This window comes from Meleagris gallopavo, chromosome 5 (genome assembly GCF_905368555.1).
Source record: "Meleagris gallopavo chromosome 5, MGAL_WU_HG_1.1, whole genome shotgun sequence".
NCBI lineage: Eukaryota > Metazoa > Chordata > Aves > Galliformes > Phasianidae > Meleagris > Meleagris gallopavo.
In genome coordinates, this window is record NC_139408.1 from 44,295,075 (window position 1) to 44,309,294 (window position 14,220).

The 14,220-nt window shown below is 34.9% G+C and overlaps 1 protein-coding gene across 1 annotated transcript in view; it reads right to left on the reverse strand.

Annotated features, from left to right (window-relative positions):
* Positions 1-391: 391 nt before the first annotated feature.
* The window catches only part of TRIP11 (thyroid hormone receptor interactor 11), a 29,487-nt gene continuing 15,658 nt past the window's right edge, over positions 392-14,220 (reverse strand). The window contains exons 12-21 of the mRNA XM_085225515.1: positions 13,617-13,757; positions 13,218-13,411; positions 11,787-11,950; positions 11,384-11,487; positions 10,579-10,678; positions 5,922-6,003; positions 5,060-5,174; positions 4,397-4,513; positions 3,192-3,339; positions 392-2,518 (exon numbers count right to left, since the gene is read on the reverse strand). Coding sequence (XP_085081641.1) covers positions 2,310-2,518; positions 3,192-3,339; positions 4,397-4,513; positions 5,060-5,174; positions 5,922-6,003; positions 10,579-10,678; positions 11,384-11,487; positions 11,787-11,950; positions 13,218-13,411; positions 13,617-13,757 — 1,374 coding nt within the window. The 3' untranslated portion in view covers positions 392-2,309. The remainder of the gene's footprint in view (positions 2,519-3,191; positions 3,340-4,396; positions 4,514-5,059; positions 5,175-5,921; positions 6,004-10,578; positions 10,679-11,383; positions 11,488-11,786; positions 11,951-13,217; positions 13,412-13,616; positions 13,758-14,220) is intronic.

Genomic DNA, 14,220 nt, shown 5'->3' on the forward strand with positions numbered 1-14,220 from the left:
AATACTGAAAGTTACTTATAGCTGTGGGTGAGACTGTTTAAGAAACAGAATCAAGGCAGTGTTTTTGTTCTACACTTTTCACTGGCTGGAACACAGAACACAATTTATCTCCAATAAAGAACAAAACCCACTAATGTAATTTTAGAACAAGCCCTAGAACAGAAACCTCTAAGCCATGGAAGATTTTCACTACAGTTCAACAGACCTCCTAGTATTTAAGAACCAAAGCCTCTTACATCCTCCTCCTGTAGAGATTTTCTCCTTCTTTCCAAAGGACCTTAATGAAGAACTCTGAAGTTCTTCAATACTTTTGCTTGGTTTTTTATGTCCCTCCTCAAACTCTTTTATCTTACTGTATAAATGAAGCTGATTTACAGCATCCTGAAACAAATGGTCTCACTATGCTTTATTTATTGGCATTTATAAAGCCTCCTAGAAGAGAAACACATGCATATTAAGTTCTCTATAATTGAAGAAAAAAAATTACACTGAAGTTAAGATCTGCTTACTTAGTGTATTCCATTTGTAATACATAACATACATGATTTTTTAAAACATTTATTTGTGCTTTGACTCACCCGAAGGCAATTTTATTCTGAAGCAGTTGAGCATCTTCAAATGAACATGATTACAAGAACAAGGAAGACTGCATGGAAGACATCCAATATCAGTTTTCTTTATATTTGCTATAGAAAAAATATTACCCATTCCAGTCCAGTAGTTTAAATAAAGATGTACATCTGAGGTACCAAACTGATATGTTTCCAGAAGAGATAATTTTAAATTCTCATTTCATTTATTATGTAATGCAGAATTTACTTTGGTACAATATCTGTGGCTGCCATTCTGTCAGAAGTCAGACTGCCAAAAGATCTTGTCTATTAAGGGAGTAAAAAATGTAAAATAGAAGTCCAATATGGTTACTGGAGAAAAGGGACTCAAGTTCTGAAGGTAAATACAGTAAATTAAATAAATTTTGCTAGATATCAAGGCAACAAAAGAAATTAACTACTTGACCTCTACATAAATAAATGCAAAGATTTCTTGCATTATTTTGGTTGATTCTGTACAAGTTTCTTTGATTAATTTTATTTAAATATAACTCTTACAATTTAATCCAGGATCTTAATGAAAATGAGAAGCAAAAGTTGACAGTTCTAATATAGAACCTGCACAACCATTATCTTTCAACACTGACTAAACAATGGCATATAGAAAAAGGTTTAGAAATTACACACTTTAAAATGAAGATGTTTTATCTTGATTAACTGTTGTTACAAGATGAATTTTTCCCTTTAGTATGCAACATCATTCCTTACTTGCCAACAATGTGTACAAATTATCGCAGCAAAATTTACAGAAAAATTGACTTTGGCCTCGGTCTTACAAAGACCTATTTACATATCTGGGATAAGTAAGCACGTTCTTCCCTTTGAATTCTGTACATATATTAAAGCTTTAAGCCTATATTTGAATCTACAAAATACAGCAAGATAAAAAGTTTGTCAAATATACATCTTAGACCATTACAATACAGCATCTTTACATACATGAACTGATCTTTTGCTCAGTTATCCACTCTTCATCACGTGTGCACCTCTAAAAAATGGAGCACTCCCACAGTTAACTCCTTGGTGCTGATGGGTTTGACTGCTGAAAGCAATTGTTAGGTGGGGGAAAAAGAATCAAATTCATGTGCAAAAGAGAGTGATATGCCCCAAACTGCCCCCAAAAATTAATAATCCTGTAAATAAAGAGATACATGTTTTAATGCAACTAAGCATAATGAATTCCCTTTGGGAAAAGTATAGCTACTCAATAATCACACTCCCTTTTACTCAATTTTTTCCTCTTTGGAGTTTATATCATTAATTCAACACCTCAAATAAGTTCAATTTTGGCTAAGTGTTTCTATTAATTCATTTTTAAATTTTGGTTCTTGAAGTCCTGCTGCCAACGGCAGATCATTTTCATGGAAAAAAAGACCTCAACACCAAAGAATTAATGCTGTTTATGCATAACTGAAAGGACTCAAGAGTAAAACTAGTGTTTAGAAGTCCTTCAAACTGTCTTGTGACAATCTAGCAACAAAATCTAACCTATGTCCCAAATGAAAACTTGCTACAAAGAAGGTAACTCTGCATGCAATCATTCAAATTTAGATTAGTTTGTAATTAAAAGAAAAACAAGATACAATTGCAAACAAGTATACAACTTTATACAGAAGGCCTCACTGTGGTAAATTATATATAGCATAGTGTTCTGATTTTCCTTAAAGTGCTATCAACATCATATTGGTTCAAGGTCATCTATTGTTTTAGGAGGTCTTTTAGTACAGCACCAGCACTGGCATCTGGGGACACTGGCAGTGGTGTAAAAGTAGGCAAAGCATCTGAAATAGGTTTCATAAGTAGATGCCCAGAAGTAGAAGCAGGTGTTATGAGAGGCACTGCTGCAGATCGAGGTGCTAGAAATGGATTTGTATCTGGTCTTCTGCTGGTTCCTGAGACTCCAGAATCTGAAACGTAAAACAAACAAAAAGCTTATTGGAAAGTTTTTGAGCATTTGCTCTAAAACAAATTTTACAACTGCATATTACTTTTGCAATATGAAAATTTCATTTGCTTGCCATGGACTGCAGATACTCTCATAGACTTATTTCTATCTTCTCTCATCTTGGATGGAACCTGCCCCATTGCTTCTTTTGTTCAACAATTCCTGTGTCTACACTAGAAGTCATCAGTTAAAAATCATGGCACTTCCAGAACATGCCCAACCATATTGTGCTTGTTGGCATGGAATTCAGTAGAAACTCATGATATGTAATAAAATCTATACATTTTTGTAACATGGAACACAAACACCCTATGCAAAGGTTCACTTCACTTATGCAATCAAACACAAAGTATCTGTCACACTGACTCCAGCACTATGCAAAGACATAAGGGTCCATACACATGCACTACCACACAGCATTCAGGTAAGGCTTCCTACCCTATGATGTAGTGAGGCAGCTGCCCCAAGGTCAGTTTCAAGAAAACTCATGTAAATAAAGATCGAGGACAGTGAGTCACAACTGAGTCTTGAGTGCTCAATATTAGCACACTGGTCAAATTATTAAAAAAAAAAAAAATTATTTGTAATGAATAAATTTGTTCTCAGCATAATTTCAAATTCTTTTTAATTCTTACCTGGTATTTGACTGCTGCTTGGAGTACTGCTAGTTTTACCAGTTCCTGCTGCTCCTAAAGGTTTCATATCATGAACAGAAAGCTTGGGTGGAGGAAGGTTTGGGCAAGACTCTGTTTCAAGGAATTTCACAAACAGTTCTGAAAAAGACTACAAAAAGCTACTAGTTAATAAATTTTACATGCTTTTCAAAGGAGCATCAGTAAGTTAAAAATAAATACTTTTTTTTTTTTTAAAGCAGCTGTCACTGCTCATACTTAAATGTTCTACTTAATGAGTAACAATGTAATTTATTTTCAAAACAAATTTTTTGTTGTCTCAGTGAGCAACATTTATGTAAAACTGATGAACTTTAAAGATAACACATACACTTCCACCATGGTCCCATTATTGATTTTAGCAAATAGTTTCAAGGAACCTATGCGGCTACTGACATCACACGTACTTGCTGCCTGCATTATTTCAGTGGGCAAAATAAATAAATAAGTAAATAAAAATCCCTAAACTTCAAGATAATGTAAAGGAGTTCTTTCTCAACAAAACTGTCAAACTCAATGAATAACAACAAAAAAAGAAGTTAATCCAATCTGCTCAATCTTTAATGCTTAATCTTGAGTGCATTATTTAATGGTCTGCAAAATGGAAAGTTCCACAGATTAACTGCTCCCATGGACCACATCATGAACACTGTTGCTTCACAGTATTTGGAAGCTTGAACTATCAACTTTATATGCTGTACATAACAGACACTAACTGCAGCAGCTGAGAAAGATTTACAAGTAAAATTTAAAGGACAAATGGGAAACACTGTCATGAAAATATGGTATTATGGTCTTTTTTTGTATTGCAGACTTTCAGACTCCCACATGTATTTAACCTCTGACACTGTCAGTTTGCAGTATCAAGTCCGTACTGGAAGAAATCAGTGGTTCCAGGAGCCAGTGGAACAGTAAGTAGTTTTGTATTAGTCCAACACTTACCATTATGCAATTGTCTTCAATACCTATAGATTTATTTAGTCAGAAGGGAACAACTCTTGTGAACACATCCCAAGAACAAAATATGCCAGAGCAGCTGCACAGAACATATATATAATGTAAGATAAAGCAGAATTGAACAATTCAGCTCAATATACTTATGAACCAAGCACAAGCACTAATATGCAACTGTCCAGTTCTTCCACTCAAAATATATGATTAATTCTTACACTATTAAAACCAGTCTGATGAGTTGGTCGTAAAGGTGTGCTTGGGACACTCTTTGATCCTCCACCAAGCCAGCCCGTCACCCATCTTGTAACTCCTCTCTGGTCTTCAGAGAGTAGCTAGAAGGTTTAAAAAAAAGTTAGGAAGCAAAATAAAGCAGCAGACGAAAAACCTGCACCACTGTGCTCACTGTATCACTATAAGTCGTGGGAATTCCATAGAATCCTACAGGTAACTCTAATTGCTACCAAAACCTTGTTCTTTCCCTCCTGAAAACTGGCAGTCTAAAATCCTACCTCTTTGCTTAAAAATGTAAAAGTCACATTCTTCACAATACCTAGTGGTATCTATAAAGTTAAATGAATTTTCTTTCACTGACATATTAGAGCTATTATATACAGCAGTATAAAACAATACAAAGTTAAATCCTTTCCTTTCTGCATTTGCACTCCTCAGCAAGATCAAATCTAGTGTATCAAGTAAAGTTATCATGAGATTTCACTAAGATTAGCACATTCTACATAAAAAAATTAGTTCAGGTAAGAACAAAAAGCTTACATTCCACCCCCCACCTAGAAGTGCCAGGACAATCACATTTAGTTTAGCATCAAGTCATTCTATTTTCAGGTAAGGATACTGCAAATGAATTAGAATCACAGAATTACCTGATCAAGTTCCTCCTTCTTCATACCCAAGATACTTCCCATTAACCTTAACACTTCATTACGTTTATTTTTTGGAGTATGAAAATGTCCAATGAAGAGATTCCTCATCAGGAGCCTGCAGAACAAAGACTGTTATACTGTCTGCTCCTAGGTAACAGGTGACAGGGAAATTCTAATGCATTTATTCCTTATACTTTTGCCTAATCAACAATAACCCAGATAAACAATCCAGTACAGGAACTAAAAGGGAATGTCATGAATTTCCTTCCCCTCTAAGTTAAAATACTTCTTAAACAATGAGCTGTGATTTGGACAGTATTATAAGTATTGTATGCAGTAACATGAAACTGAATTGTACGTTACCAACTTTTGATGCAAGTGACATAATGCAGGAAAATATTATTCCCAGATCTTGACTCAAGAGAACCTTTAAACTGTCCCAAACCTAAGGAATGAGTAGGGGAACCCGTTTGCCTATTCTGGTTTCAGTTCTAACACAGGGAGAGAGAAGATGATGATGACTAAGGAAGAGATCAAATCTGAACAGCAGCCAGGTGATGTCATTCAAGCCTTAGATGCACTATAAAAAATGATCAGTAAGAACTTTTTTCCTCATTTTCATAACTCATGCTAGTGAAGTGTAATACTACTTAAACATATAATCCAAATTTTGATACACGTTGGTTTTAATAAATTCTAACATTTACAATCACCAATTGAGAAATGTCAAAATAGTCAAAGTATAATTTCAAGTTTATATAGAGAAGCTCGGTTCAGCACTACTCTTAAAACGATTAGTAACACACCTGTTAACTGCAAAGAAGAATAAAGAACAAAGATGTACACCAATATAATGACTTACTTGTCCACTTTTCCTTCTGTGCTGTTGATGAGATTCATCAGTTTATTCTGTACATCTTCCAACATTTCTCTTCTGATCTCACCTATAAAATGTTATGTCAAAGCAAATAAAAATCCCAGACTTTGTTTCAATGTGTTATTAATAATACATGTCTTTTAAAATAAAGACAAGCTAATATATATTTATTTAGAACAGTATCAGCACAATTTCCTATAAGAAGTGTCAACTTATTATTACTTGAATTCATAAGCTAGAATTTTCAGAACAATACTTAAAACTAAAGTACAGAAACACAGGATGTCAGTCAACTGCTGAAGATCTGATGAACTGCTCAGTTCCATCTGGAATGTACAGAACTGGAAAGAAGTTCTTTATCATGTTCTCATCAGGTCTTTGGATCTCAATATTTAAATATATTCACTCTCACCCCATAATTACATAGCATGGATTTTGCTACAATTCTAAAATTTCAGAAACACAAATGATTTGTTAATTTAAATTCAGAATACACCTGATTACCTCATCCAGGAGCTCTGGCTTACTCTGACCTCTCACAAACTAAAGCTCACCACCATAAAGAAAAAGAATTTCCAGAAGGTTTTACCAGCTAAAATATTTTACAGCATTCTGACTAAGGATACAAGGATACAGTGACAAAAAAACTCACATCCCCAGACACATGACTTATGAACACTAACAAAGTGTTTTCTGAGAAAAAAAACAAACAGTTACAAGATACAAAGAATTCATTGAAGGTAAGTTTAAAAACAGCAAAAACAGAATTTGTCACCAAACCTTGGTTCTGAGAGATGCTATCTTTAAATTTACTTTTTTTCCTAATAAAAGCACAAGTATTAATAGCACACACAAGCCAAACAACATAATATAGATCCTCAATATGCCCCGTCCCTGGAAGTGTTCAAGGCCAGATGAGATGGGGCCCTGGGCAGTCTGGTTAAATGGGGAGGTTGGTGGCCCTGCATGTGGCAGAAGGGTTTGGAGATTCATGATCCTTGAGGTCCCTTCCAACTCTGGCCATTCTGTGATTCTGTGATTCAATATAAAGACAATTGCTACCCTGAAGTTACAGAAAAGATGAGTTTTTTCTCCCCTTTCTCTGTATGGCTAATTCTTCAGATGTTTTCAAACTCTAAAGAAAAACTCCCAAACAACATAAACTTCCTCTTATTTTAATAATTCTTGAGCTCATATTGATTAAAATATATATATATATTTTTTGTAAATATTTGTAGGAATGACTGGATATCTTGAAATTCTTTGAAATAATCACGTTTTTCTTGAGAGAAGATGGAAATGAGGGAAGAAGAAAAAGTGACATGTAGGAAGTTTTATAATTTCCAAATCATTTGAGAAGCATGAAAATTTTCCATTCTGGTTTCCATGTGACTTTCAGTCTTTAATAAATGCATGTCACTACATGGTTCTCTATTTAACAGCAGTAACTCCCTAAGAACCTGTGAGAGTTTTGGTGCATCTACACAGAGAGCTAGGCTGTGAAATGCGTCCTGTTCAAATACTCCACAACTTTTCATAAACACTTCACAAATACGAATTTTGGAAGGTAAAGAGTAGAACAAACAAATCAGCGTCATGCTGGGAACATTACTTAAAATTATGCTTCTTTGCAAGGTGGTTAAACAGGACCCCCAAATTTGAATGAAACTGCAGGCACATCATGGAAGCTGAGTGGTTATTTAGGTCTCCACAGAATAAAAGATAATTTAAAAATGTTAAACTACTAATTTTGATTAACAAAAGAGAAACGACATCTGAAAATAAGCTTTAGGTATGTTTCAAGCTGTTGAAAGATGTTTTGCTCCACATGGCGAGATAACAGCAAGCTTCCTTTTTATTTTTTTTAAAACAAACCAATTAGCAGTTTTTGAAGTGAAATGTTACTTCTGTTTTCTATTTTTTCCTGAGAAACTTTTTCATATCAGAGGATCAACTTTTAAGGACAGCTACATGGCTACATTCATTCACAGTGATTACAGCTCTACCCTTGGACGTGTTTTTAAATGGAATATTTCCTTCTAAAATGGAACCTTACAGTTGAAAAGGACTTAAGCATGCACTCTGTGTGTACGAAAAGACTGAATAATAAAAAAGACCTGAGCCAAAATTCAGCATGGACTGCTGTAAACCAGACATTTACAGCAGTCTCTAATAATTTGTTAACCATTTATGGCAATCCCAAAAACTGCATCTGGTACATCTTATACTTTTCCATTAAAATCACTTCTCCTGCCAAAAAAAATCCATAAAGAAATCCGTCAAAGGATTTGGCCAACAAAACCGTGTCTGGGAATGTATTTGGCTAGTTTTCAATAAGACATTATACGTTTTCTTGTATAAACAGAAAAAATGGAATGGTCTCTTTTTCAATAAAAATTATGATTTATTCTACAACAACACTGAAGTGCTTCTTCCTTTATAAAACAATTTCTTTTCAATTTTTAACAAGTAAATTGCTTGCCACTACAGTACAGTTTGATAAAACACTGAGACCCAGTTTTCTCTCACAGTTCAAATCCATTAGCACATTATACCTTCTGCTTTCAGGAAGCTTAGCTATCAAAATTAACCAGTAGCATAAGAGCATAAGTAGCATAAGAGCTCTCCAAATAATAGTGCCAAATTTGCCTATGTCAAAGCTATTTTCAATCCAGGGTCTTTGAACATTTCCACTGTGATGTCTTTTAAGAGAGAGATAATAAAGAACAGCCAACTAAAAAAAAAAAAATCTACTGAATTAGTGTAGATTGATGCAGAGTGAAACTTCATTCAGTTTGTAAAGTTCATATGTGAACTCAAAACAATGCCGTGGTGCCCACTGGGATGTCAAACTGCACTTATGGATAAAACAGATTTAAATAATGCGTAGTTATGAAAAAGTTGCAGCATTTTTGAGTTCCTTCTGAAATTGCAAGGGCTTTAAAAGGGCTATTCACACCAACCGTAGGATCAGAAGCAAGTCTACTTTAACAAAATATTATATATTCCAAAGGGAAAACAAATCACAGTTTAAGAATGAATAGCAAAAATAAGTTCAATATGGTCAGAGCTAGAAGAGTTACCACTGCATCCAGCAGAGATGATTTTGCAAGCACCTTCATATAGCAAGCCTTAACTAAAAGACTTCATCCCTGGATTTCCCATAGATATTTAGGGGACGAAAAAAAAAAAAAATCAGAAGGTATGAGACTGCAGAGTGTGTGCAAGTCTCTGCCCTTCACACCCTCCTTTGAGAGCCCCCTTCAAGGAGCAATCAGAAATTCTCCTCTTGCTGCATATTTATCCCACATATACACCTGAAAGTCAGTAACAAAGGATGTTCCAGTAACAGCAAAATATGATAACCCACAGAAAAAGAAGGAAAGAAAAAGCAGAACTCAGCTGGAAAACAGAAGAGGAAAAGACAAATAACACAAATAAGAGTGATTGAAGAAAAATATGTTAATACTCCCTCAATAGTTGGTACTGTTAAACACTCATGTGAGAACTGTCACACAGCTAGACAGACCATTTCCCCTTGTGGCTCAAGGAAACACTGAAGAAAAAATTATGTGCCAGGGCTGAGATTTAAGGACAGAAATCCAACAAAATTACTATTAGTTCTAAGTTCTGCTTTACCTAATGATACAACTCCTTTCTCATGAAAGCTTATTAATGAAGAAAAAACACCACAGTGATCTTACATTATTCATATAGTTATTGCATCATCTCTAATTGAGCCCGAGCTTGTAAAATCTTACTGATGCCTGGCATTCAAATACATTATACAGAAATCACTTAGTTTTTTCTATAAGGTATTTTGCCTATTTAGGCTTTCCTATACAGCTTTAACATGAGAAGTGCTTACAAAGAGAAGGCTATGTACCCATCACAGATTTTACATTCCAGCGAAGAGAGGAAAATACCCATCTCCAAGCCATTCACAGATACAGAATCATTTATGTTGGAAGGGACTTTCTTAGGTTACCCAGTCCAACCCCCTCAGTTCAAGAAGGGTCAGCTAGAGCAGGGTGTCCTGAACTGTGTGCAAACAGGTTTTGAGTATCTCCATGGATGGACACACCTTTCTGAGCAAACTATTCTTTTGACCACCTTCACTGTAAATACTCTTCCTTTTCAAAACTGTTTCTCCAGGCAAACTCTTCTTACCATTTAGCCAATTTTTGTCTTCAAATACAAATTTACAAAGTTTGTAAAATGTCAACGTATTTATTCAGAGAACAGTATGAAAAGCATCTGTCTAAACAAGAGCAATCTGGAAGGTCATCTGAAAGGAGATAAAAAAATTTCAAACTAAAGACATGCATAAGGCCTTTCACATAATTTCTCTAGTCTTATACCTGTACAAGAGCAGTTCCCTCTACATCTCTTACCAATAGCATATCCTTTACCTCACAGTAACTTTGTCTATGTGAAATATGGTAGTTAATTTGAAAAAAAAAAATGTGACAGCATCTGGTATTTCACAAACTTTTTAAGAGATACAGAACTAAAGATGATTCAAGAGCTTTGGTATCTAAAGAAAAAAAAAAAAGATAACTTGAAGGCATTTCTCAGAGAAAGACAGCTAACAGAAGGTACATGTACTTTAGAAATGTTTAATTGGTGAAAAATATGTTACCTTCTCTTTTAAGCTCTTCAATCTGCTCCTCTTTGACATCAAGTTGCTCAGTAAGCCTTGATGCTGCATCCAGCGCAGCATTCGCCTCTTCTAAATTTTCCTAAAGAGAGGGTAGGAAAAGGACAAAAAGGGAAGCACAGGAGTTCACTTATAATTATGCTAATGCAACACAGATCAAACATAGCAAACATTTGTACTTTATAATAACTTGGTTGGAAACAAGAATGCATGCTATCTTGCTGGCCTTTCAGTCCCAGCTTGGCCCCACTCCTGATCTGAAGAAGAAAGAATTATCTAACTTGATCTAGAATCATAGAATCCTGAAGAGTTGGAAGGGACCTCTGAAGGCCATCTAGTCCAAGTCCCCTGTAATGAACAGGGATACCATAGCTAGATCAGGCTGCCCAGAGCCCAATCCAGCCTCACCTTGAAAGTTTCCAGGGATGATGTATCAACCACACCACTGGGCAATCTGTTCCAGTGCCTCACCACCCTTAATGTAAAAAATGTTTTCCTTATATCTAATCTAAATCTACCGTTTTTGAGCTTGAAACCATTTCCCTTTGTTCTATCAACACCAATCCTGCTAAAGAGTCTGCCCCCTTCTTTTCTGTAGCTCCCTTTTAGATGCTGAAAGGCTGCTATCAGGTCACCTCGCAGCCTTCTCTTCTCCAGACTGAAGAGCCCCAGCTCTCTCAATCTGTACTTACACAGGCTACTCTTATACAGTAACAGACAATTAATACTTCACACAACAGTTAAAGAAAAAAGAAAAAAAAGGGTTCAACTTCATTATTCAGTCTACCTGTAGTGATGCAACTTTTTCTTCTAAGTTTTGGGCTTTTTTTTTCCATTCTGCAGTCTCTTTTTGGTGTTTTTCCAGCTCTGCTGAATACATGGCTTTTTCTTCTAATGAGTTAAAAATACAAAAAGAAAAAAAGTCTCTATTCATATACATAATTCTCTTTTTTGAGATACGTAATTGCAAAATCTCAGTATTATCAGATCTGGCATTCGTGAGGTAGAATTCCAATTTCATAAGTAGTATAATGGCCACCAGTTTCCACATCTCTTAAAAGATGAAAGATTTTAAAATTCAAGCTATCAAAATAAAAATCGAGTAACTATATATTTGAAAAGCACCAAAATATGGTATTATCTCATTTGAAGAATGCTTGTTGTGACTGATATTTCTCAACAAAACTTACCCTGTTGGAATTGCTCTAGTACCATCTGCAGGTTGGTCAGTGACAATGCATACTGTTTCACTTGGTCTTGTGAGATGGCGAGCTGTAGCACTGCTTCATCTCTCTGCTTGGAAACCAGGTTTAATTGCTCTTGCAAGGATTCAACCTGCAGATTAGCCTGATGACTTAAATGAGCATGAAATAGATTATTTAAAACATGGAAAAAAAATCATCACAGAGAAAATTAAACTACAACAAAATGAAGACATTCCCTCCCCAACCCCTGAATTCCTCTTAAAAACAAACAAAAAAATCTCCTAACAACACATTTTAAATAAACCTGCTAATAACATTTCTGCAATCCAAGAAGTTTTGTTTGAAGTGCCCTGCTTCAATTACTAAATGAATCGACGAGTCCTTCTACCAACTTTTAGAGTTAAAGACAATAACTTGGTATATCCAGCTCCATACTGACCACTGAGTATCCACTTAATTTCCCATTATACAGAAATATTATGAACCTGATAACCTAGGCACCTACTAATATAGGTTCATATCAGGTACAAAAATAGGCTGTATTTCTTGAAAGACATTTGACACGTTCCTGCAAAGAAATAAAAAATATTCTACCAGTTTTTACACAGCCTTCTCTCAACTCTTCAAATTTCTGCACTGGTTTTCACAACAAATTCTGCTCAACTCAGAAATTTCTTTACTGAGAATGTTACGAGCAAACTTTATCTTTGACACTTAGGGAAGTAGAAAAGACTGCAGCTATATATATATATATATATATATATATATATATATATATTTTATTAATATACTTGTTCTTCTGGACAACTGCAGTGAAGTGAAATCTTTTGCTTGAAGTAACAAACATGCCTATATTAAAGACAAGCCTTGAGTAATTTCAATACTCTGATTTTCATTATTCTGAAATTGTAACTATATTTACTATTGTAACTATAATTTAAAAAATATATACATGCTTACAGCACTGTACACCCTTCTATGCTAAAGTATGAAGATGTGCACTCATCTTGAAAACAATATGAAAGTATCACAAGCACACCTGTTTTGAACTGTATTCTTTCCAAGTGAATGAAACCTTGATTTTAAAGGCAATTAAGAATCTTTCAACCTTCCACATACAATTAAATTGACAGGTTGAGGAATTGTCTTTGTTTCCAGTTCTAATCAGTCAAAGATCTGAGATATTTATAGCTGCTACAAAAAGGACAAAATTTAGTTCATTACAGTTGTCAAGGTTATTTCATATTGCCTCTCTGATTCAGGATAACACTAATTCATATGTTTTTTTGTTTGTTTGTTTTCTCAAGCACCTAGCACACTTTAGAATGCTAATTCAATAAAATGAAGTCATCAGTATCCTCCAGCTAAGCGTAACATTCACAGACAATGGCATTGCTGGATAAATGAAAAGATTACCTGGCATTCTCCACTGCAGTAGATGAAGACACGAGTTTTTCTTCCAAAACTGAAACTTTTTTTCTTAGCTTGGTCTCTCTGTCTTCTGCAGCTAAGGCTTCTCGTGTATAAGAGTCCTCCATTTCTATAAGGTGGTTACGCAGCCTCTCCAGTTCCTGATTTAGGCGCTGCTCTTTCTCATGCAAATGCTGTATCTGTATAGAACACACCTTAAGTTGCTTGTATTATCAGCTTTCATAGAGGAAAGTAAGCAAAGAAAATGTACTTTGAAGCATATTGCTTGTGTAATGATTTTGGGTGCTTTTATGAGTTATTACTAACAAAAATTATGCAGAAAATATTATAGATGCAATTTCTTATTCTTTATTTCTTGCAACTATAAGTTATGTGGAGGCCTACCTCATTCTGTAGGGCACTGCTCTCCATTTGCTTCTGTTTGAGTGCTACCATAACTTGGTCTCTCTCTTGCTGAAAAGTAGCAGCCTTTTCCTGCATCGATTTAACCTCATTTAGCAGTTGATTCAATTCCCCCGTTTTGCCCTGTGGAAGACATAAAAAAGCATTTCAAACACAGCTGTTATACTAAAGGAAATGTAGCCTTGGTAAATGTAAAGACAATACTAAAGTAACAAGGAAATGGGCAAGACACACATGGCCCTCCAGCACAGGAACACTTTCAGGGAAGACATTATTCTGAAGTTTTTCCACTCATCACTAAAAGACGAAATACAAGTAATTCCTAAAGGATACTACACAGCCGCTGTTTTAATTCACTGCTGTGAGTAGATACCCCTTTAAAGAAACTTTTTGTTTCTTTAAAAAAGATTCTCACTCAAATTACTTCCACAGTAATTAATAAACTACTGCAACCTTTCTCTGAAAATACACTGAGAAAAAAGTATCTACTTTTCCATATGTCAAATTGTGAGGAGAAACCATTTCTTTTTTTTTTTTTTCTTTTTTTCCAGTGAAGCTTCTCCAGCTATAAAAAGATGTGTGAACT